Genomic DNA, 25,130 nt, shown 5'->3' on the forward strand with positions numbered 1-25,130 from the left:
TAACATACATGGTAACTCGTAAGCTGCCACGAGGCGTTAAGACCGTGTTATAACGACTGTCTTTTCCGGCCACGCGAGGATAAAGTAAGTTACATTCATTCAATTAACAAACCACTAGAATTAGAGACTAGAATTAACATCACAATAACAAATGTAAAAACAGATTATAAAATACAACAAAAAAGCTATCAATCAATATTCATAGCTTTTCAACCCAACCTAGAGTAATGACACTGAGTTTTAAATTCTTGCATAAAACTGATTACTACACAGACTCACCTGTCCATAATAGAGTTGAGATATAGGTTAACAAACCACATAAGTGAGTATTGATACATAGGATCAATATTAGGTAGGTCTGTTATACTGAAGAACAGAATTGATGAATGTTTTGCAATTGGACGATAACCTTCACGTGATTCAGCGATCTTTTGTTCCGTGATATCAGCAATCTGGAATAAAGTTCATGGTATCACAAAGCATGATACGTTGCGTAGGTAAAATTTTCAGCAGTGTTCATATGAGGGGTACCCATAAGGGTTTTCATAAGTGTTTTCTACAACTCAGTGATCACTTATACTCTTGATAACCAGCATGTATGATTTATAGGAAGCTTCTATGCAGTTCATTTTATAAGTCAAACTGTCCCAGTTTATAATGATAAACAAGTGACTATGATAAAACAAAAATTGAAATCATAATACATTAGCTTCAAAGAAATAATCATATAACACAAATGATTACCAAAACTATTTTAAACAAAATCAAAATTTCTTTTAAAAAATGTATAATACAAGAAAAGATTCTTGAAAAAAAATTTTTACTAAAGCAATGAACAGCATCAGAATATATTGACTAAACAAATGCAACTTGTTTTATCCTCCTATGGTAGAGCATCAACAATCGTTATAACAAGAGGGTTCTGTTTCATACATTTGGTCACCATTTTTAAAATATATACGACTGAAAATTTAGACAGCCTATAAGGAACCACTAAGTTGAAGCAATTGCTGATAATATTACACGATGTTTTGCAACCATACCTTTTGTTTCTTTTGTATATCATCCGAGAGGACTTTAGAAGAGTCAAGGATTAGGATGGCACTTTCATCTTCCAGGATATTTCCCTCAGATGAAGAAAGAGTATAAAGAATCTTATCTTCAATCTCTTTCAGTTGTTTCTTGTTTGATGCAGATTGAAGAATGAGAACATTTCTTTCTTCCTCTAATTCAGGTCTTTATTTCATGTGATAACAATATTTATGCGATTTTAAAAGACAAACCAAAAACTGTGCACCATAGGAAAAACAGTAATGTATTTTTTTCAAAAAACAATTTTTTTCTCAATAAAAAAAACTTTTATTACAATTTTTAAGGAATACTTCCAAAAGTACATTGAATAATAAATTTATTTTTTCTCCCAAACAAAAATCATACATAGATACACACCTTTCTTTAGCCACAACAATACCAAGAAGTTGGTCCTCCAATCCTTCAGGGGTGATCATAAAGTTAAGCAGGGATACTTTGGTTGCAAGCTCCGGCATATAGTGAGGGTTTCGTAGCTTGGTAGTTATGTAGAATCGGAATTCGTTGCTGTATTCAATCACGTTCTCACCGAGTCTTATACACATCACTCCACCTATTGAGAGCATTATAACGTAACCATTATGGGCGCATGTGTCCTTGGGCAAGACACTTAACGACAACTGCTCCAACCCAGTGGTTACTAATGGGTTGTCGAAATTATCAGCCATACATAAAAAAAATGAAAAAATTCCCCAAAAATAATCACCCACAAAGTAACATACATGGTAACTTGTAAGCTGGCACGAGGTGCTAAACCCGTGTGATAACGACAGTGGTTTCCACCCACGCGAGGATAAAGTAAGTTACGTTCATTCATTCATTCATAAATAAAATATTTCTTTAGCTGGAACAAGAAAGGATATTCTACACTTCTAAAATGACTTATATAGGAGTGAATTTTTCCATAAAGGCTATACCATATTTTAATGGATACAGCTATCTAATTCATTAAAGCTAAAAAAATTGGTTAATTTAATTGAAAAAAAATTGGTTGATTTAATTGGCAAATTATAGTTTTTCATCTGGGAAACATGATGTGCCTGGTAACATAACATTGTGAGTTGTTTTAAAGTTATCTTAACACAATACTTACTTTAACACAAACCTAACAGTAAAGAAACACAATAATAAGGCAAAATCTGCATTTACCAGAAACAAATATACCAATCAACAGTTAAAAACATACCGTGTGGTTAAAATACATTGGGAAGTTTCTATAGTCAAATTACAACAATAAAATACAACAAACAGCAAATAAAATTTGATCACCTTGTTTAAAGGTCTGTTTCAACAATAAAGGTTCAAGTGAAGGATCCAAATCCTCTGCGACATTTTCCAACAAGACAGGAGTTCCAAACTGAATTGAGTTTTCCATCACACGCATGTAGTCAGGATTCGTAAGTTTGATGACGCTCAGCTTGTTTTCTTTCTCACTGTTTTTTACCCATTTGTTTGCCTGTCCTTGGGGATCTATCATTAGTGGCCTAAAGAAGTAAAAATAGGTTGGAAGTTTTGGTATGAATATAACAGTTAGTGGTACTTCAACATGTAATATTTATAAATTCCTACTAAACTTTATAAAAAATACCTCTAAATATCACAATACGTAGCATTCTAAATCATTATGAACACAGAAAATCAATTTTAGGCGGATCCAAAAGCAATTAATTAAAATTTTTAGGGAGGAATGTTTTACCACAGAATTCATTTTTTACCACAGAAAATAATATTTTGAAAAAATCATTTGCTCTGGTGGTTTATACACAAATAAAAAAATAGTAAGCACTAAGTACATAGGACATTTTGAAAACCTAAAAACAAACCAACAGAAAAAAAATACAACAAAATGTCCACCTACCATCTGCGAGAGTTATCGACTATCACGCCATTATCTACAGAGAAGTTATCAGTTGGTAGTCCGGCAATGTTCCACGCTCGAATCTTGATCAAATCACCAAGTGTGGAACTCAATGAAAAGTTATCGGAGCATGTGATGTCATGTGACTGAAAATTACAAAAAAAATAAAAATTAAATAGACAAAAAATTGTGATAATTTTTTCAGTAATAGTATAGTAGGATGTGGGAAGACGGGACATCTTTTAATTCTGTTTTCCCGTTATTTGGTATAGTAAACAAAGAACACTCAAAGAATTATAAAACCGTAACCTTACGACTTCCGTAGACCGTTGTTAATTGTTTAAAACACGATGAGAATGTTTAGGAATAATGTGCTGAAGGTGTCCCATCTTCCCCCACAGTACTATATATTTGCATAGCAGTGACAATGATTAATTTAAAACCAAGTGCATTTTGGTAAATAATTTGATGTAGAAGTAAATTATGGGATATTTGGGACATGTAAGGCTTGGAAGTCAAGTGTAAACACATGTTAACATATTTAGGTATTCCTTCAGTAATTTCAAATAAATCGAGCTGTTTAAAATTTCAAAACAAAGGTTTTCAGATTGTCTTGCATGTCAAAAAACATTGAATAAAAGTAGGACAAAAAATATGTGATTACATAATTGTTTCTTAATCTATTTAAAGGAATATGTCGTGTGCGAGACTCTGGTGTCTTGCATGTCACAAAACATTGAATAAAATATGGTTTAAAATTATTCAAAACATAATTGCAAAACAATTAAATTTAAGTCACCTGACATCGTTTGGTCCAATCAGACGTACATCGCTTACGGAAACCAGCAGTAAAAGCTCCAAGATAAGCAATAACACCCGATGATATTAGAACATCACCTGGTGTATGGGGTCAATTTTTTTTAAATGTAATTTATAAGTTATGCATTCCATTCCCTCTTTATATGGGTGTTTAAGGGCTTGGGATTTAAGCCAGGATTAAACCAAAGTTATGTGTTATAAGAAGTAATGTGGCTTATTGGTTAAAACCTAAGCAAATTATATTGTTGGTGTTATGTGCCTTTATTTCTCTAGCCCAATAAAAGGGTTTTCCAGATTGTATATTAAAAACACACGTTTTGCCATGTAAGGATTTCCATAAAATAATAATACAAGTCAGGTATTATATTTATTGTTCTGTGGTAGGGTGGGAGAAGATTGGACACCTCTAGCACATAATATCCAAATTCCTGATCATGTTTTAAACAATTATCAACGGTCTATGGGATTCCAGAAGGTCTAGATTTATAATTCTTTGAATGTTCTTTGTTTCTTTGTTTTTGAATGTTCAAAGGCAACAAGAAAATAGAATGAAAAGTTTTCACATCTTTCACCACCCTACTGTATAATAAACCAAAAAGGTTTAATTCGAATAACATACCAGTTAGATTATCATATTGAGTTTGCAAATCACTTGCAGCTTGCGTCCATCTTGTTTTTTCACCACCTAACCCTCCAATCAACTTCTGTGCACGATCCAACTTCTTTGAGCAGAGATCAACCTTTCAACACAAACTTGGTATAAATGAACGAAATTTATTTTTTCTCTTCGGTCACTATAATGAAAAACAGGAGAGTTTACAAAAGCAAAAACAGGTAGTAACTAAACAAGTTGTTGAAACTTGCTTATGATAAAAAAAATAATGTTTTAGATAAAATGCGTGACAGTTACACACAAATAATGGTAAGTTTATGTTTGAAAAAATTTATACAAAATCTAAATTCATGATTTGAACAATGATAATATATGAAAGCATAATAATATTGGTCTAAAAAACAAAATTCAAACACAAAATAGAAATCAGCGCTGAAAAAAATTTAATGCAATCTAATGCTGAAAAAAAGCGCTGAAAAAAATTTAATGCAATTTAATGCTGAAAATAAATAATATTAGATATTAATTAAATGTATAAATACTTCGTATATATAACACAACCTAAATAAACATTAAAAAAAATGATTTAAAAAACATAACAAATAATTGGTGAATAATTATAAAAACTACCTGAAACTCCAGCTGCTCCTTTTTCTCAGTAGCAGCTTTGAAATTAAATTGAAGTTCCGCCAATCTATCTTGTACTTCTTTGAGCTCAGCTCTCTTCGCATTTAAAACTGCCATTGTTTCTGACAAAGACAGTTCAGCTGCTGCCAGCTTTATTTTCTTGGGTGCAACAACCTTGAAAAAACAAATAATTGGTTATGCAAAAAAATACCAATATTGTTTACATTTAAAATCTTACATTATGTAAAAAGAAACAGAATAGTAGGTAGGGGCCCGATAATCCATGTTTTCTTTTTTATTATCCATTTCAGTAGTCAATGAATAAATTTGCAGAGATTTATATGTATCCTCACAAAAGTATTTTTGTTAATAATCAAAGATACCATTAAGGAATATGGGCTACTATATGCTAACATCAGCAAATATTATTTTAATTAGTTGGGATTTTAGATGAAAATATGTAACTTATTTTATCCCTACATAGTGGAAAATTGACAGCCTGACAAATATTTTAAATGATTATAACCATTCTCTACCTTGGCCACCCTGTCATAAACCTCCATAGCATTAATCCACTTGCATAACCCTTCAGCTGCAGATGACGCTTTTGCAACTTTAGCTGGATCGAAATCAGGGTTGGTCATGTATTCAGATCGGATCTTTTTCATTATGGCAACCTGTTATTCAAATTTTAAGTTTAATAAAAACAACTTTAATAAAAGGTTTTATATGTGACTTTAATTACTATGAAAAGGATTATATTTTTAAAAAGCAGAAGAAATGTTTTGTAACTCTATAATCTGCTAAACTTTTCAGGTAATCGAATTAGGCAGAAAAGTTAGAGTAAAATGTCACATTTTTATTAAAGTGAATTATTTCCATAATTAATAAAAGTAGTGCTGTTGATATTCACAAAAAAGTTGGAAAATATTAATAAAATTAACATACAAACAAGCAAATACCGGGATATTATCTTTATCATAAGTTTGCAGAGCACCAAGGAAGTTCATATCTCCAAGCAACTTTTTACTTGGACCCCAATAATCTAATATCTTCTCTCCTTTTCCAGATGGGTCGGGTATTTTCTCAGGTTTAATGTCACGCATCACACACACAGCCGACATAACCAACTTTACGCCAGCAGGAGGATTTTTCATGGATTTCACGATCGTAATATCAGCTGGCTGTAAAGTTTGGTAAATGAAATGCAACGATTAATTTTTATGGAAAGCTAAATATAAAGAGTTATTATAATTTAAATAATAAAAAAATGCGAAGCTAGATAAAAAAGATGATCAAAAAAAAAATTATCAGACAGCTACAGAAAGACAAATAATTTTAAAAGAATTTAAGGTTGTTGCATCCAACAAAAGAGTAAATTTGGATTTTTACCTAGTAAATGTTCTTTAAATTTATAACGAATGTTTCCTCAAATTTATATTTGTCAAAGCAAAAGTAATAATATTAATAATAATAAAATTTTATTTTGCTCCTTGATTACGGTAGCAAAGATTCAGAAATATTTTAAACAAAAAGACAGAGAATTTAAATACTTTACAGTGACAAACAATAGTTGTTAAAACACGCATACAATAAAAAAAAGGTTTTACATTTAATTTGGAAGACAAAAAGTCAATGTTTCCATGACCCAATTACATTTCCAGTAATTGCTAACACGTACATTGCTTTGTAAAACACTTTCATACCTTCAGAGTTTTGAGTGCAGCTACAGCAGCTTCTAACGCTGGAATAGCTTCAGCCAAATCACTTTCACATTCATCTTTGAGTGCCTTTGATTCTGCAGCTTGTTCGTTAGCTACCGCTTCATCAGCTTGAACAACTTTTGTTCTTTCTTCAACCACTACTGTTTCTTTTTCTATGACCTAACAATAAGTATGAATGAATGTAAATTGCTTCATCCTTGTGTGGCTGAAAAACGACAGTTGTTATAACACTGGTGTTCTGTTTCATACACCTTGTGCCAGGTTACGACTTACCATGTATGTAATTTTGTGGGTGAATTTTTTAAGACTTTTTTCAGTATAATGATGTTACAATAGTTTCAAAATACAGTGGGCAACATTATTATAAGTTTTTTAAGGGACCAAATTGACTTCAAATCCCAAGTGCCTTACAGGCCAGCACTGAAGCACCTCACTAATATACAAAAGGGAACAAATTTTGAATTTAATTACGTACCACAAGCAGTTTGCTGTTTTCTTCTGCAGTTACAATTAACTGAGGTTGTAAATCTTGTAGTTCTTTCTGCATTTCAGCGACCTAAACAACATTAAATGCTAAAGTTAACCTTGGAAAAAACACAACAGCACTAATAAAATAACTTTGGTAAAAAGAAAAACTATCTGCATTCAAGCTCGTAAACAACAACAGGTTGATTTTTATTATTAACCAAATCTAAAATAATAAGTCAAAGACAAAAATTCACCCAAAAAATACAGTTAAACCAAAATCAAACACAATGTATTTACACACCAACTATTTAATTTCATCTTAAAACCAAAAAAAAAATCATATAAAAAGAAGACAAAAAACTACAGTCAGCAAAAACAAAAAACATTGTGATTTTAAATACAAAGCCAACCTGTGCGGAAGCAAACTTCAATTTATCAAGTCCACCCATATATCTCTTCTTTGCCTTCAATACAGTCTCACGCTTTTCATTCAAAAGTTTCTTAAACGAAGCAATAAGCTCCAAGTATGAAGTTGGAGTCACATAATTGTGGCGACCCATTTCTGACAAGAATCTTAAAAAAAAAAATTTTAAACATAAACAAAAATGTTTCTTTTTTTTTTGTTTAAGGCATTTAATGGTAGTTGTTCCAACCCAGTGGTCACTAATAGGTTGTTTAAGTTGACAGCCAAATGAGCAAATAAACAAAAAACAATCACTGGCAAAGAGTAACTCATGTCATGCTAGGATAAATACGCGACATTTAATCATGAACTAGTCAACCAACATATAAATAATCTTAAACTATTATAAATAAATTTATTTCTTTTAAAATTGGAAAACTTTAATGTCCGCTTATTTTCCTTTCATTACCTTAACAATTAAAAACAAATTTTTAGGTTTTAAATTTTAGCTTTTCAATTTATAAATTAGGTAAACAAATCTTACGATTCAGATAAATTTCTAGATGAAGTGTGAAAATGTTGACAAATTGGAACAATTTCTTTTCTCTCATGGTCTGATAGTTCAAGATTTTCAAGAAATTTATTCGCAACAAGTTCCAATGCATCTGCTGGCCATGGCTGGAAAAATAAAAATCCTTTACAGCAATATTTTAAATGACAGTTATATTGCGCTACACTGTTCTGTTGAGAAACATGCTAAGATTTTAAATTATAACCTTAAAAAAATTTGGAATATGTTGTACAAAATATAGGTTTTTAATATTTTGATGTGCTGCAACACACCTAAAGGATACACATCTGTAGTAACACAAAAAAAATAATTTCTAGATAGGTAGTAAATTATTAGATGTACTCTTAATGTATATTACTTTCATAAAAAAAAATTTTTATCTGTAATATTTTAGGAATTTTCCAAATCAAACACTTTTTTATTTTATATGGGTGAGGTCCTAGGTCAAGATAGGCCAGAGTTGGTACATTACCCCATATAGATGCTTTTTATATTGTACTGTTATATTACCTGGAACCAGTCAATAGTACAGCAATTGATAAGTGAAGGAAATTGACGAAGGCGATTACGAAACGCATCTCCAATTGGTGAGAAGGCGATTATGACGTGCAGGTTGTCACGGCAACGATTCACAAAGAATGAAAACATTGCAAGAGGAGAGAAATCGGTGTTTGCTCCAGCATTCTGTGCCATAACTGGCCGAACAGCCTGTTTAGTGCAAAACAGAACATTGTTGGTTGTTTCATTCCAAAAGACAGATAATGTATTACTTGAATATTAGAAGTCAATGCATTTATAAACAGCTCAATTCAATAATGCATTCTGCAGTGTATAATAAACACCTATGCCGTTTGAGAATGCAGTACAGTGCAAAGTTGGCAGTGTAATGGGTTTAAGACTCGTCGCTGCTACCATTGGGTCCTTGGGCAAGACATTTAACGGCAATTGCTCCAACTCAGGGGTAACTAATGAGTTGTCCAAAAGTTACACTCATTAGACTCATATATATATACTTTGTCATAAAAAGCAAAATAAATGGAATAAAAACAAATATCAGTAGACAGAAAGATAAAAAAGTACATTTTTCGATGCTTGTTTGTAGTGCAAACACAAAAATAACTAAATATTTCAATGATGCATTTTGTCTCTCTAACTTGTCTTTTAGTCCAAAATATTTCTAAATCTTTGCTACCGTAATCAGACAAATGAGGTTATTATATTTTCCTATACCTCAATCAGTTCTTGTTTTTCATCAGCAGCAAAAAGATTTGCAACTTCCGCTGTGTTAAGAAGAGAATCAACATCTTCAAGGAACGATTCATCCTTGATCTGAGTATCTGTGATCAGGAAGACTGTCTTCTTACCCTGTGCTCCTGCCGAGCGGAGGAGATTCTACAAAACATAATCATTTTTAAAAATTTTGATCACTTTTTAAACTAAATTCTAAAATAATGTGATAGCAAGAAAATAATAATTGTTTTTAAATTTAGTATCAGCAAAACACTTGTAAAAAAATTATTAATTATTAAAAAAACACTGTATTAATGAGTAGTATTACAGCAAGCATTACTAAATATGCGTTACCAGTCTCTTATTTAAAGAGAATGTATATTTAGTAGCAGTTGATGTATTTTAATTTTGCTATGTTCGAACAAGAATTTCAAACAATATGAATTCTAAATCAGGCCAAATTCATGAAATATATCACATTTAACGAGCATATTATATTATTTACCATTCGACAGAATAATATTATTCAACAAAAATAGTTTCATGTAAACATAAATCACCTTTAAATCTTCTTTCCATTCTGGGATTCCATAACTTTTTGAAATTTCCGGTTGAAACAGGTTCATACCAGCCATGGCTGTGGCCAATCGGGTGAGAGATTGCCTGCCACTCCCCCCTACACCAACCAACAATGCATTTCCACCAGGAGATTTCAACACACGTGAGATACGAGATAAATGCTCAAGAAGGTATCTGGTACATGAACAGTTATTAGTTAACACATTAAATGGTGGGAAAACAACCTTCGTTTATCAGGTTAACACTTTAAAAATTAAATTATTGTATAGACTAGTAATAAAAAAAAAATTTAAAGTGTAAAACACAAGGTTGTATCTAAAAATAGTACAAATTATCATGTGATGTCATTATAACTACTTTGTGTAACATGGTTTAAAAACTATTTGATGTTTCTTAAATATAAGTGGTAAAACTTCCTTTTGAAGCCAAAACAACAGTTTTACCATAACTTTTTTTATATAAGCACAACTTTGCCCAGTCTGGTGTGTGCAAGTACAAGTGTTAATGTAGATATATTAATACATTTATGATTCCCTAAAACACTTCAGTTGCGAGAATAATGCTATATCTATAGCATTTTTCTGCATTTTTTAATAATATGATTTTTGCCTTCGTTTAAAAAGAGATAAATCAAAATTAAGATATAGTCTAATTTCAGTCATGTAAAAAGCAGACTCTTGGTATAGAACACTTTACTAACCTGAACACCACCAAGTTCATTTGAGCTTTATGTGTTTGATTATATTCGTCTAAACTTTGTTGCACCACCACAGTAAAATCATCAATTGATTTGACCTCCTCATACAAACGATCTTCACCTTCCGCATCCATATTCATGTAATCACCAAACACCAAAGATCTCATGTCATCTTCACAAAGCTAGATTGAAGAGTAATTTCTTATTTTTTTAAACGTTTTTCAATGTACATGTATAAATTTCCTTATGCAAATTGAAACACTTTTTTTTTATAAACTTTCTTATGCCAATTCAAACATTTTTTTTTAAATGTAATATATGTAATTAAAAAATAATTGTTGTAACTCACAGGCATTGCAGGTTGTGCCAGATGTTCAAACAACGTGTCGTAATTTTCTTTGAAATTATCTTTAACAATTGTTCTTGTGAGATTATAAAGCCAAGACTGGTCTGTAGCATCAACCAAGCGATCGTAAAATACTCGGAACACTTCATGAACGAATAGTCTGCAAGTTCACACAAGATCATATTAACTTGAATAAAAACTATAGACATGCAATTTTCTAACATGATTTCTATCGGCCAGTGTATATGTCTTAGGTGTTTGGGTATGGGGCCAACCCAGGCCTAAATACCAGGTCTTCTGGTATGCCTTGACATAGAACCTGAGCAATATACATCAAAACTAGAACAAATTTTTATGTTTTTGATAACAAAGATAATGTTAATTAAGAAAAAACAAGATAATGGATTTAACAGCAAATAACATTCGTTAAAACTTGCTGTAACTATATTAAATTATTAATTGTGTTTGCCGACATACCTTATGAACGTTTTCTTATTTTCAATGCTTTGTTTTTTCACAAGCAAGCATCCAAGAACAACTCTTGAAAAATCTCGAAGGTTGAAAGTGTAATGTGACTTGGCTGGTGTGGGAAGCACGTTCTCCATGGCTTGCTTATATACCTGTGTGGTGGAATATATTGTGAGTAATTTAACATACAAATAATAGATTGTGTACTTGAATCAATTAAAGTCAACACAATGTATAACAAGACAAAGTTATAACACGACTGTCCATTTTATACAAAAAAGCCTGTTTATAAGACCAGGTTTGCATTTTACGGGTAGATTTTTTTGTCTGAAAACTTAGAAAACCTGTAATTGATCATTGAGTTTGTGCAATTACTGTTAGATATCTTGCTCAAGGACACATGTATCCACAATCATACAGTTTCAAGCATCAAATTTAATATCCCGTGGTTATAAGGGTTAAATTACTGCAACACTTACATTCATAGTTGCATGAACAATCTGTTGTGATACAGTATGAAGATCACTTGGATACTCATGAGCTTTCATATGAGTTGCCATGAGTGTCGTGAATATTTTCACCATGGTATCATCATTAAATTCAAGTGTCGACACAACGTTGAAATGTCGTGTGAAACGAGGCGTGACCGGGTTTCTAGCCCCACCCGGTGGTCCCATGGCAGCCACAATTATGATGTCAACAAGAGATATTTTTGATGTTTCTTTTAAGTCGTACCTTAAAACAATTTAAGAGTATTTAATGGCAAGAATGTGTAAAAAGTCTTAAAAAGAATGTTTACAAAAAACTTTAAAATTTAAGAATATGTTTTCTAAATATAGGGAAAGTCTTTGAATTTGCCAATTTTTTTTGATATATTTTTAATTTGAATTTATACATAAGAATGCACATTAAAGTTGGTGTGATTTGTAAAAAAAGAACAAAAATTTAAACACCCCTTTTTTTCTTCTTTCTTTTGGTCAACTTGAAACACTTTGCAATATTTATACAATGCAAACAATTTATACAATACAATACAAATGCATTAATACAAAACTTTACTTAAAATACATTTTAAAACCCGTAAGGCCTTTAAATCAATACCCAAACTATATTAAATTACCAATTTTCATGATCAAAGTATTAAGTAATTTATACAAAATACATTTTAAAACTAGTAAAGCCTTTAACTTAATACCAAAAGTTACATTAAATTACCAATTTCCATGATCAAAGTATTGTCTGAGTAATTCAATAGGTGGTTGAGCTCCATACACCTCACGTGCTGGCATGTTCATGTCATCAACAAATATAACACATTGTTTTCCCATTGGTGGCCCATACACACCTGAGATACAAGTTAGCATGTATTAAATAAGCTATTAGGTGCTTTGAAATTTTTTAATAGACCATACAATTCTACATGAACATTATGTGATCTTGTGCTACGAAAACGTAACCAACAAAAATTAAGTCCAACCACTAGTTATTAATAAAGAAATACATTTCGCCTAAATGGCACTGTTAGTCTCTTATTCAAATAGAAACATTTTGTGCTTTGAAAATAGTGTTTTTGGCCACAGAACTCTACATGTATTTATAACTTACATATATTCTAAAAATACTTCATTATTTTTGTTTATGGCCTGATTAAATAAAAAGCAGCATTTTGAATAAAGAATGAATAAAAAAATAACACTTTACAATATATAACTTTACATAACAGAGCAATGTCAGAAAACATACGTCTACAAGTTTATAGATATTGTGCCTGCTTATGAGTTACCAGTATGTAGATGTATGTGCAACAGATTTTGAGGCTATGAACCTTGTATAAACGTATCTTCTGGTTAAAAGAGATATGATGTCACCACTGTTCTCCGGCCCCTATCTAATATTTTACAGATAAATGTACGATATTTTTACCTTTTCGTCTCTTATCAAGCTTAGACATAATAAGTCCTTGAGTCTGATTAGCTGTTGTCTTTGCTGAGAAATTGACAAATGCTGGGAGAAATTTATCTTTGGGAAGATTGTTCATCAACTTGTCTTTGACGTATACACTTTTACCTGAAAACGAAATAAACAATTCCAAAATATAACTCTGCACAATAGTTTAAAATGTAAAGCTAGAGGGTATGAATTATTAGGGTTAATTTATATGAATTATTAGGGTTACTTTATTACCGGATAAGGCCGAATACAAAATACCTTAGTTTAGGTTGTCTTAACGGATTACTATAATCAATATGGTAGAAAATATAACAAATGACTAAAAAAACAAACATTTTAATTACTAGTTTTGGTTATCGTAAGTTTAAGTTATTTCGCTTACTTTAACCATTATGGTAAAAAAATACCAAAACGGAAAAACAAAAATTTACCAGTTCCAGTAGGACCAACAAACAGTATAGGCCGTGTGTTGTTGATGCATAACTCCAGCAGATAAGCTGTTCTCGCTGTGTCCATTGTAGGTACAATAATGTTTTGTACATTAACCGATTTATCAGGTACAATCTCATTTCCTTTGATCAGATCTGTCCACAAAGCCCATTTGCCTCGGCCCTGAAGAAATAGGATTTACATTAAATTGTGAGTAATAGTAACATTATATGCAAGCCATATTCAACAATGTGCTGAAGAGTAAAATATAATATACATACCTGTTTAACAAAAGTATACTACTTAATTTTAGTAATGCAACTATAGCTTATTTTATGTTTAAAAAGTTTTTTTAAAAAGTATTCAAGATAGATTGTTAAAATTGTGGGTAATCGCCCTAAACCACAAATACTTAAATTTGTTTTACTATTGTACATATTTTTTATATATTTTTGTTTAACTTTTATAATTTAAAAAAAATATTGACTAGATTACATTTTGTTGGAAGTAATGATCGTAAACGAGTCCTCCATCAGGAATGGGAAGATCAAACTTCCCAAGTGAGGATGGGAGAGGATGAGCTTCATCTTTCCCACTTTGAACTAATCGAATAAATTCACTTAATTTGTTCCGGCCGTCCAAATCCACAACTGCTCCAATAGACCATACAACAGAGAAGAGGAAAACACTCTGGAATATAAAGTTAAGATTATTATATTGGAGAATATATAATACAAATTGGATGAGTTACTACATGCCTAACTTTGTGGTGTTTATTTCTTTCTTCATTTTAAATTTTTTTTGGTTTTTTTGTCATAATTTTATATTACTTTATGTTAATTTTTATTGGTTTTTTTTGTATTTCTTTCTTTTTATGTTTAACTGACAATTTGGACAACATAACTGTGTGTAAAAACTGCATTATTAAAAAGTTCTAAAAAACTGCAATATTAAAAAGTCCCAAACAAATGTTAAGATGTTTATTACTACATATATTAATGCATTATTTAATTTAATCATAGTCTGAGGAGCAATTACATCCCAAAATCATAAATCAGTGTTTATAGCTTTAGTTTAGGTTGGTAATTTTTGAAAAGTATTTTTTAAAAAAAAGCACTATGTTTTATAATTTGTGTGTATTGACCTAATTACTTGTAAAAAACTGAATGCCAAATCTTGATAAAAATTCACAAATATTAATCAGGACAAAGATAGTTTTTAAAATCAAGAATTAAAATCAGACTAGGATAAAGTCATGATACGTCCAATATGTTTTACCTGGATCCATATTTTGATGTTCTTGTTATTTGAAGCATCATCAGCATTTGCTGCATCCTTCAGCAACATCTCAAACATATACATTAAACTACGGATGAGATTTGGTTCCTGGGTTGGAAGTATCTGTGGATGGAAGATGGATGTTAAGGAACTTCTGAATGTTTGTTTAAACCATTTCATATATAGTGGGGTGGGGGAAGAGGCGACATCTTTAGCCCATAATATCTAAATATCTTGATCTAGTTTTAAACAATTAACATCATTCTACGGGAGTTGTGAGAATGTAATTCTTTTAATATTCTTTGTATACTACCAAATGGGAAGAGAAAATAGGATAAAAAGGTGTACCATCGTCTCCCACCCTATATATATATGCGCGTCAACACTTTAAATTTGTTAAACTATTTTTTTTAAATTAGCCACTGTGTGTCTTAATGTTGGGTCAAAACACATTTCCATTGTGTTATCTGATTATTTAAAACCATTTACAAAGTGTTAAATATCATTCTAAAATAAAAGGCATAGATTAACATACTATATTTAACACAGAAACAAAAACAACTATATTTATATAGAGTTTGATTTATCAAAAATGCAACGCTATTTTTTTCATTTTTTCACCTCTTTGCAGGATTTCTTTACAAATCGCACTGTCGGGTCAACAAATGTTTCAAACAAAGCTTCAATAAGTTGTGCGTTTTCTTCGCTTAACACAGGTGGTAGCAAGCGTAGCCATGATTGAAACATCGGCCTCCAACCAAGAGAATGAGGCTCAAGGTAGATCATGCCACATCTGCTTACTGTAGCTGGCTGATGTAATAGTTACCAAGTTATTTTTAGTTCGAAATAAATTGCTTGCTGTTTTACAAAATCACAAAGTTATATTTTATTTACAAAAATACATATATTTTACAAAATTCTAACATATATTTTAAATATAAATAAATTATTGTTGCTAAGTATTTTATAAACCTAATGAGGCTGTTTTGATCAGAAAAGTTACATTCAAACAATTTCATTTATGGTTTAATTATAAGATATTACATTAGTTTTTACACAAAGTTAGTTGTTAAAGCCCTGTATTATGATTCTATGTACTCTATAAATATCTAACAGTTTTTTTTTCAGATGTACATGTTCTAGATAAATATGAAGTATATATATACCCTTTAATACTATATTATTAAAATGTACAATAAAGTCAATAAACATAAATTAGTTACAAAAAACGTAAAACAAAACTTTCCATCCTTTTTTCTGTAAAGTTTTCAAAATACTTCAGACCCTAAAAGCTTTATGAACCCACTGGTTTAGATACCTGCTATAAACAATAGTAAAACATATAACTCACTGAGGCTTGTGAGAGATCCTGACTCTCAAATATCAAACTCATTGGAGGCGACATTTGGATAATTTCTCCAGACATCAAACATAGTTTCTTATTATCATCAAGAACAGTGTTCATGCTTTCAATCCATAATGTGTCAATTGGACCATCGAATACGACCCACTTTCTATCAGTTGTGTCGGTACTTGAGAATTCTCGGAAAGTATTTGCGACGTTACCATCAGTCCACTGTGATATAAATAAACATGAATATTTATAACAACATAAGTCTTTTAAAAGTATAAGTGTTTTATAGAAATAGATCGACTGGTAAAAAAACATAAATTTTATTGCACTAACAGTTTGTTGGCAATTTTTACCAAGAGTAAAGTTTCTAATATTTCATTATGGAGGTAGCAGAAGCAGGAAAATAGTTTGTTGTTATCAATTTACATAATAATTTAAATTTATAACAAAGATGGTAATTAATTTACAAAATAACAATCATTAAGAAATATATTAAAAATAATTTATATGTAAACAGTTAAATAAAATGAAGTATAGTGTAGTATATAATAGGCCTATGCAAATATTTTAAATACAATAAAGGATGGTAATATAGTCTTATATAACTAATTCCATAATAAAGAGTATGAATATCAACAAATATACAACAAACACATGACAAACCTCATGGGATACTGGGTCAAATTCACCAAACAGTTGGCCCATTGTTACAGCTTTGGGATTAATTGTTTTATAAATCACACGATCTTCTTCATTCTGATCTCGTTCTTTCATCAGCGTGAGGGCGCCAGCCAGCACGTGGAGACATTTTGTTTTACCAGCAAATGGATCACCAACCAACATGAAGCTGAAATATTAAAAAAATGAAAAATTAATTATTAAATTGTGCCAAAAAATCTAAGTTAAAATTATTTTTTTAAAATTATAGTAGGTAATAAAGTAGGTAATAAACAAAAAATATTGTAAAAATTATTGAAAATCCTGTTATTTATTTTTAGTTTCAATCTTTTTAGTTCAATAAGTTTAAATATAGAAGCATTAAAATGATATTTATTACTGCGGTTCCCACATTATACAAGGATAAATAAGTTACATTCATTTATAGTAATTTAATATAAACAGTTTTGGTAAGATTTAAATACCCATGTCTGACTATCATCATCTCGTAAGTTTGAATTATTTTTTCAAGGAAAACTGGAACCGGCTGCACGTTATGTTTTTCACAAATCTCATGCACAGCATTGAGGAAAAGTTCATAATCTGCCTCTGGAAGTTTTACGCCAGGGAAGAGATCAGAGGTAATGCCACGGAATAATGGAATATCATGGGAGAGGAACTTGGGAAGGTTCACATCTTGAATGGACCGCAAAAGCTGTAATTTGTAATAGAGTGTCAAAATTTAGTTGTTTCAATATGGCTGTTTACTGTATACAGAAGAGGGTTATGTTAAGTTTAGGTGAAATTATTTTTTAGAGACTGTAACCAGGGGGAAAGGGCTGCGCAAGTACAGGTTTGCTTGTGTTTTATCGAGTTATTTGTAAAAGTATTTTACATACATATAGGGATTATAGGCATATTATAAACTGGTTGTATGGGTATATACCTTCAATACGACAGTCATGAGAACATGCAATTAGACAAAATAATAAGTACAAACAATTATTTTATATTTTGTATAAAACTCACATAGTTATCTGCATTAGTCAGATCTCTAGCATTATTAACAAAAGGGGTTATATCATATCGAGTTTTATGCTCAATGCTGCTACTATTATTATTGTGCATGTCTTTAGGCAGGATACTTATAGTCATTTATCCAAAATTGTCAGTCAAAAAAACAAACAATGTTTTATATAAAACTCACAAGAATGTCTTCATTTTCATCTGGGAACTTCAGTTTAAGGTTTCCAGCAGCAACAAGCACAGCTTTGACAGCCCGCATGCCGTAATCATAGTGGAACTGAGATGACAGTTGTTCAGAGCAGAGTCTGTATGTCATCACAATTTTCACAGATAGGTTCCTCGCATCAAGAAAACCGCATGAATACAAGGAGATCTCAGCAATTAAAGCATAGTCTGGTACCATCATGGCTACTGTACGGAACAACACCTAAAAGTTGAATGGTTTAATTCATATCATTTTTTACTGTACAGAATAATACCTAAAAAAACAAAAAATATTTTATATTGTTATTACTGTAAAACACTTAGTTATTGAATGATACATAATCAGTTGTGACATCTTCTAAGCATCTTAATTTAGAATTGTATGTTTAACTTTATAAATTATTATTAAAAAAACTTTTATTTTTATGTGGCGGGGCAATGACATTCGTTATAACACAAGTGTTCTGCTTCACATATCTTGTGCCTGCTTAAGAGTAACCACATATTTAAATTTGTGGGTGATTGTTTTTAAAGGAATTTTTTATTTTTTGTAATGTACGTCTTACAATTACTCATAAGGAACAACTGGGTTGGAGCAATTACCCGTAAGTATCTTTCCCAAAGACACATACACATGCACTATGTTTAAACAACAGAAGTTAGAATAAAAAATCTTTACTTTTAAATTGTCGGGCAGTTCAGATCTACCAGCATAACCAGGGTTCATCGTTATGGCAACGAAACAGTTTGGTTTCAAAGTCAGTTCACTTCCTTCAAACATGAAAGTGTCTACATGGCCTTGGATGGCCCTTTGAATGCACATCATCTGTGGAATATTTATGTTAACATTACATACCAAAAACACATCTCTAATTTAATGTAAAGTTCCATATTTTAATTAAGTTGTCTGCTGAATATATTGTGTTAATATCCAAAATTTAATAAAAACACCTGTAATTTTAATGAAAGCTTTGGTAATTTAATGAAAACATCCAAACTTTAACTAAATAATCTATAAATTTTAATAAAACATTCTATAAGATCTTGGTATAACAAGAAAAAGTAGTGTGAAAATGAATGTTTAAAATTAAAATAAAAGCAAATGTAAATATAAAAACTAAAATTAAGGTTATTTTTCTAAATTTTCTATATTAAATAAGAAACGAATTGACATTTTGCATTACAGTGATGAGATTTTACTCATTAAGTAATATCATATATTACAGGTACCTGTTGTGCAATGACACTGAGTACTTCCAGTTCAATCCTGTTGAATTCATCAAAGCAAGCCCATGCACCAGAAGAAGCAAGTCCTTTGAAGAATTTTCCCATAGCCAGGTAGTCCAGCCCATCAGAACAGTTGAACACAACACACTAAAGTTTTAAAAATCAATAAATAAATGTATCTTTTTTAAATCGTAGTGGATCATTTTTTAAAGTTAAACGAGTTTTTTATACCTCATGCCCAATTCAAGCATATGAAACTTTGGAGGTTGTTTTTTTCTTTACAATACATTTATTACGTATTTATTTTTATTGCATTTAAAATCATTTAACAGCTGTAACTAACTATTACAATAAACATAAAAATGTCATTAATAAATCCTTGAAAAATTTATGTAGGATGTACCTGTACAGCCAATGCTTTGGCCAAATCTTTGGTTGTTTCAGTTTTCCCTGTTCCAGCGGGCCCTTCAGGTGCTCCACCGAGGTTGAGGTAAAAAGCCCCGACCAATGTTCGGTAGCAACGATCTGTTAGCGGAGTTATCACCAATCTGAAGAACACAGAAAATAACGAATTACATAATATTTATAGTATAACTAGTATGCGGAATTGCCGACGGTTTCTATAAAAAACAAATGTCTGACATGAAAGCAGAGAAGTTGGTATTTAGAAGTGTTTCAAGTATTACATTATCCCTAACAAAAGCAAAAAAAAAGAATGTTATACTTATATAAAAAATCTTTGACTTAATATCGTCCGGCGCCGTGGCATAGTGGTTAGCGCGCATGCCTGCAACCCAGAGGTAATGGGTTTAAGGCTTGATGCTGCTACCATTGTGGGTGTGTGTGTCCTTGGGCAAGACACTTAATGACAATTGCTCCAACCCAGTGGTCACTAATGGGTCATCCAAATTATCCGCCATACATAAAAAAACATACATGGTAACTCGTAAGCTGGTAGTGGCACAAGGTGTTAAACCCGTCTGATAACAACAGTCGTTTTCCCGCCACGCGAGGATAAAGTAAGTTACATACATACATAATATTTTTTATATTGAATCAAAGAAAGGGTGAAAAAACTGTTTTGTTAGAGTTGAAAACACGAATACTCACCTAGGTGAGTTCCCCAGATATTCATAAGCATATTTCACGTCGGCATTGATAATATGAGCTCTTGCTTGGTCATTTTGCCAATAATATCTCAGCTGGGCAAGCCAGTTGAAGTCATTGTCAGCAGATACACCTTTAAAAAGAATGATCTATCTGGTAAATCTATTTTAAACAAAAAACTTGCAAAAACGTTTTTCATCTTCAAATTATTGGTCTAGTTTTTTATAAAAAAAGTAAAAAATAATAGTTTTTAAAACTATTTTTTTTAAATGTATTTTTTTTCGATACCTTGTCCAATCATTTCAGTGATTACATCACGAGCGTGAACGTCAATTGTCACCAGCGCCCCTAGTGTTGTACGTGTTTGTTTCGCAAGTTTTCCTCGAACTAAGTCAACAATGTGACTCATCTGGGACGAAAATAATGGTTAGGATTTTATCTTTGGTTCTTAGTAAATTTGAGGCATCTTGGGGGTTGGGTTTGAATCATAAGCCATATATTTTTGTTTTATTCATAGTTATCATTGTTCAATCTGCAATAGTCAGATCTCTAGAATTATAAACACGAGAAATTATATTATAGAGGTTTTATGCCAATGCTGCTATTATTATTAGTGTACATGTCTTTAGGTGAAACATTTACAGCCATTTTCCCAAAATTGTTAGTCAAAAAAACCAACAATAATCCACAAAGTTACAAATGTGGTAACTCAGAGGCTGCCACAAAGTGAAAAAGTAATCCATAAAATAAACTGTCATTGCCATAGGTTTGGCAAAACTTTAAGAACAACTGTTATAAACAAAGACAAAAACAAAGTATCACCTGTTGTTGTAGAACAACAACATAATCTTTCAAGCCTTGTAGTCCATTCTTTTGTAATGCTTCATGGACTTCAGCTGTCCAGTACATTTGTGACACATAAAGGACAACCTGTTAGGAATCACAATACCAAAATATGATTATTACATAACATAACCCAATTTTCATTTATGTTTTCAAAAATGATTGCAAAGATCATATTATCTAAAGAACGAAGAGAAGGTAATTAATATAGGAACGACAGGCTTTGAAATCACCGTATGTTTAGTAATAAATAATTCAAACCTGGCCTGGCCATTCTGTCACCCATACATGTCGTTCGACTTCTTGATACGCTTGATTGGCTCGTATTATGACATCACGGACTGACTTTAACATCATGTCTTCAACCTTTAAAAGAAAAATTAAAAATTATTCTAAAAATAACTAAATCCTAAAATGTAAGCACTCAAGCTAACAATATTTTAAAAAACAGGTTTATTAGATTGTATTGCAATACACAATGGTAGTAAAGTAATCAAACAGTAATATTAAAGTAAAATTTTATAACGAAAGATGTAATTGAATAATATTAGTATTGAAAAATCTATGATTACTTACTTACTGAGCTACTAGAATAACATTAGTTGGCATAGCAAAAAATGTGTAAGTCAGAATTTATCAAGAGCTGTATGTTATAGTATGAGATATAATTTGGAAAATATTTATTTGGTAATTTACAACATTTTTTTATAAAAAAATATTTATTTAGTATTTTACAACACCTGCAGAAGCCACTTTTCGACTGATCCTCTTGCAGCAGATGTTGATATGAGGTCAACAAATTCTACTTTCTCTCCTTCACTACTAAACATAGCTTGTATATCAAGATTATCCAGGAAACGAAGTTTCGCGATTCCTTCAAAACATTTCTTCAGATGAGGTTGGACTCGAGTCGGATCTTTTGTCTCCGATAAAATCTCCAACATTTCATCGTTGGAGAGAAAGAAAAACCTGAAATTTAACTTAGTTTTAAGCTTAATGTTGTAAACAAAGTTTGGGCTAGATTATTTATAAGATCTATAGCACTCCATTCTACTTTGCACCTAAAAATTACCCCTAATTGTGCAACAGGTTATAATAAATACCAATGACAATTTCAATGTTGTCATTTTGGCATCAATTAGTTTGGTTTTAATTCAAATTTCAGGATATATTTAAAATATAAAAAGATATAAATCATGTGGAGTATAAATAAAACCTACAAAAAGTTAGTTTTTCAGTTTAAAACTGCGGGATAAGTGAATATAATTTGAATAAATTAAAAATGGATTTGTTTTTAATAAATGATACTATAATCACCTTGAGAAAAATAGTCGCTTCTTTTCCAGATAAGCATTAAGTCCTTTCATGATTTTATCCAACAAGCCATTGCTGTCAATCAACTTCTGAAGTAAACCTTTCATGGCTGTTGCAGCCATTACCTGTTATATGAATACTATCATCATCGCTTATTTATTCTTATTTGACAAAACAAGTGTTATAAAAAAGTATTTTATTACATAATGGTAGCACCATACACCTCATGCCTGCAAATTACCGGGTAACTAATTAATAAGCAAATATAGTATGCTTTAAACCAGAGAATATGAAGGCATTATCAGAGAATAAACACACAACAAATTAGAAATGCTATTTTTAAGCAAAAAAAAAAGGTTATTTCTGTAAAAAAAATACTAAATGAAGAATAAAAAAATTAACAGCAATGAAAACTGTTATTTTATAATAAATAAATTTATTCAAGTAAATGACATAAGTTTTCTTTTGCTACAATAAAATAGAAATACTTACATGGGGGTCTTTCATGACAAATCTCATGATTTCTTTCCAGTTTTTATCAACAGTTTGAAAGAGCCTTCCTTCTTCAGGCATTTGGTTCATAATATCTTCTGAACTGAATATAGGTTCCAAATACAACCACTGAGCTTGGACCTTAAGCCATTCATCCAAAGTATCTTGAATGTTGAGTAATCTTTCTTCCCACATCTAGGTAAGTTAAGAAAGTTTTAATAAAATGGTCTATTTATTCTGGCACATTTTTATTCATACCAAAATAAAAAAGTGTAACTAGGTATTTTAAATATGATCTGAACAGATGTTATGCAATGTTAAACCAAATTTTATGAAACTTGGTTTAAAATGTATAAAAAAATGTTAATAAAACTGTCCTATTCTATTTGGTTGAGGTGCTATGGCAGAACTTGCCAAATCCAGGGTTCACCCACTACCCATAATTCACTACTAAACAATAATTTTACCTTGGTTTCATTTTCAAATGGTTTAATAAAAGGAGATCCTCTCATAGTTTGTGTTTTTACAATTTGATCATCGAGTACAGTTTGTACTTCGTCCAAAGATGAGAGAATAGAAACACCAGAGTCCCGATATTCCAACGTGTTAAACAATATCTCATCCCAATCACTTTGCATGCGAGCTAAGGCTTTCTCAAGAGAAAATTCCTGAATTGTATAAAAATTAGTAAAATTTGGTATAAAATATGAAAATATAAATATTGTTTTAATAGGATTGCACGCGCAACAACTTTGTTGTTTATTCTTTTCCTTTATTTTTTTATATGCTAAACATATTTGGCGACCCATTACTGACCAATAAATTTGTTTAATGAATGATAAATTCCTTGCCCAAGGGCACATTTGCCCACAATGATAGCAGCAAGAACTTCTTGAAGCCTTGACAATGTTAACATTGATGGTGTATGTCCTGGGGAAAGACACTTAATGGCAATTTCCCTAACCCGGTCGAAAAAACAAAAAGATGTGCCAATCAAATTTACTGATGAGGTAACCCATAAGCGGGCACGAGTATCGGTGTTATAATACCTATTGTTGCCCGCCCAGCAGTGATAAATTTGAAACATATTTAATATCTAATAAAATTAAAATCACCTTGCTGGCTGCTCCACTAATGGTATCAAACTCATTCATGAACGAATCCAGATTTTTCTTTAAAGTTTTTCTGAGTGTGGTACCCGCATCCGGAGTAAGATCTTCTCCATAAATCTCGGACATCTGGATCCAATGTCTCTTCCTGATGCCAGGGTTACACATGGTTGAGATGAGGGGAATGTATTCCTAAATTAAAGTTCAAACAGTTCAAAATAATGTTTACTAGAGTTGTCTAAACTCTAAACTGTATCACTTTTATCATTTACTTTAAAAACTATACATTGAGATTTAATTATTTTTTGCATTATTTAGGAAAAATATTTATTTAGGTTTTTACAGCAATAGGTAGACAGTTATGTTGTCTTATCCATGAACTATTGAAATATAAGGAATACAACCCAAAAATAAATGCATATAAGTGAAGTAATATATAATATACAAATATTCCTCACTGAAAACACCACAGCAAAAACATTCTGAACAAGAATATTACATAAATTATCATGTAAAAAAATGATTTTATTACAAAACACTTTAAACTGTGACCAACCTTTAACACTTTACCATACGAATCTGTACAACAAAAAAATTAATCAAAAATTGCCAATATTTTAAAGGAATTTCATTATATATATTTGCTGA

General features: G+C 31.0%; 1 protein-coding gene across 3 annotated transcripts in view; it reads right to left on the reverse strand.

Annotated features, from left to right (window-relative positions):
- Window positions 1-25,130, reverse strand: part of LOC100177948 (dynein heavy chain 12, axonemal) — a 48,030-nt gene that overhangs the window by 9,305 nt on the left and 13,595 nt on the right. For 2 of the 3 annotated variants that reach the window (XM_026834731.1, XM_026834732.1), the window contains 41 exons: window positions 23,374-23,568; window positions 22,885-23,006; window positions 22,308-22,536; window positions 21,829-21,933; window positions 21,547-21,654; window positions 21,013-21,133; window positions 20,728-20,857; window positions 20,021-20,165; window positions 19,621-19,764; window positions 19,070-19,216; window positions 18,368-18,613; window positions 17,646-17,875; window positions 17,167-17,350; window positions 16,501-16,725; window positions 15,771-15,959; window positions 15,150-15,272; window positions 14,367-14,561; window positions 13,874-14,054; window positions 13,416-13,559; window positions 12,708-12,837; window positions 11,972-12,227; window positions 11,502-11,644; window positions 11,028-11,184; window positions 10,682-10,860; window positions 9,963-10,155; window positions 9,403-9,564; window positions 8,683-8,880; window positions 8,146-8,279; window positions 7,609-7,771; window positions 7,206-7,286; window positions 6,713-6,889; window positions 5,969-6,190; window positions 5,543-5,683; window positions 5,010-5,180; window positions 4,386-4,506; window positions 3,747-3,844; window positions 2,948-3,093; window positions 2,359-2,573; window positions 1,450-1,642; window positions 1,044-1,236; window positions 280-452 (listed from right to left, as the gene is read on the reverse strand). In XM_026834731.1, coding sequence (XP_026690532.1) covers window positions 280-452; window positions 1,044-1,236; window positions 1,450-1,642; window positions 2,359-2,573; window positions 2,948-3,093; window positions 3,747-3,844; window positions 4,386-4,506; window positions 5,010-5,180; window positions 5,543-5,683; window positions 5,969-6,190; window positions 6,713-6,889; window positions 7,206-7,286; window positions 7,609-7,771; window positions 8,146-8,279; window positions 8,683-8,880; window positions 9,403-9,564; window positions 9,963-10,155; window positions 10,682-10,860; window positions 11,028-11,184; window positions 11,502-11,644; window positions 11,972-12,227; window positions 12,708-12,837; window positions 13,416-13,559; window positions 13,874-14,054; window positions 14,367-14,561; window positions 15,150-15,272; window positions 15,771-15,959; window positions 16,501-16,725; window positions 17,167-17,350; window positions 17,646-17,875; window positions 18,368-18,613; window positions 19,070-19,216; window positions 19,621-19,764; window positions 20,021-20,165; window positions 20,728-20,857; window positions 21,013-21,133; window positions 21,547-21,654; window positions 21,829-21,933; window positions 22,308-22,536; window positions 22,885-23,006; window positions 23,374-23,568 — 6,809 coding nt within the window. Of the gene's footprint in view, window positions 1-279; window positions 453-1,043; window positions 1,237-1,449; window positions 1,643-2,358; window positions 2,574-2,947; window positions 3,094-3,746; window positions 3,845-4,385; window positions 4,507-5,009; window positions 5,181-5,542; window positions 5,684-5,968; window positions 6,191-6,712; window positions 6,890-7,205; window positions 7,287-7,608; window positions 7,772-8,145; window positions 8,280-8,682; window positions 8,881-9,402; window positions 9,565-9,962; window positions 10,156-10,681; window positions 10,861-11,027; window positions 11,185-11,501; window positions 11,645-11,971; window positions 12,228-12,707; window positions 12,838-13,415; window positions 13,560-13,873; window positions 14,055-14,366; window positions 14,562-15,149; window positions 15,273-15,770; window positions 15,960-16,500; window positions 16,726-17,166; window positions 17,351-17,645; window positions 17,876-18,367; window positions 18,614-19,069; window positions 19,217-19,620; window positions 19,765-20,020; window positions 20,166-20,727; window positions 20,858-21,012; window positions 21,134-21,546; window positions 21,655-21,828; window positions 21,934-22,307; window positions 22,537-22,884; window positions 23,007-23,373; window positions 23,569-23,840; window positions 24,042-24,488; window positions 24,693-25,130 lie in introns of those variants that run through there. The other variant, XM_026834733.1, reaches the window with a different exon arrangement.

This window comes from Ciona intestinalis, chromosome 5 (assembly GCF_000224145.3).
Source record: "Ciona intestinalis chromosome 5, KH, whole genome shotgun sequence".
NCBI classification, from domain to species: domain Eukaryota; kingdom Metazoa; phylum Chordata; class Ascidiacea; order Phlebobranchia; family Cionidae; genus Ciona; species Ciona intestinalis.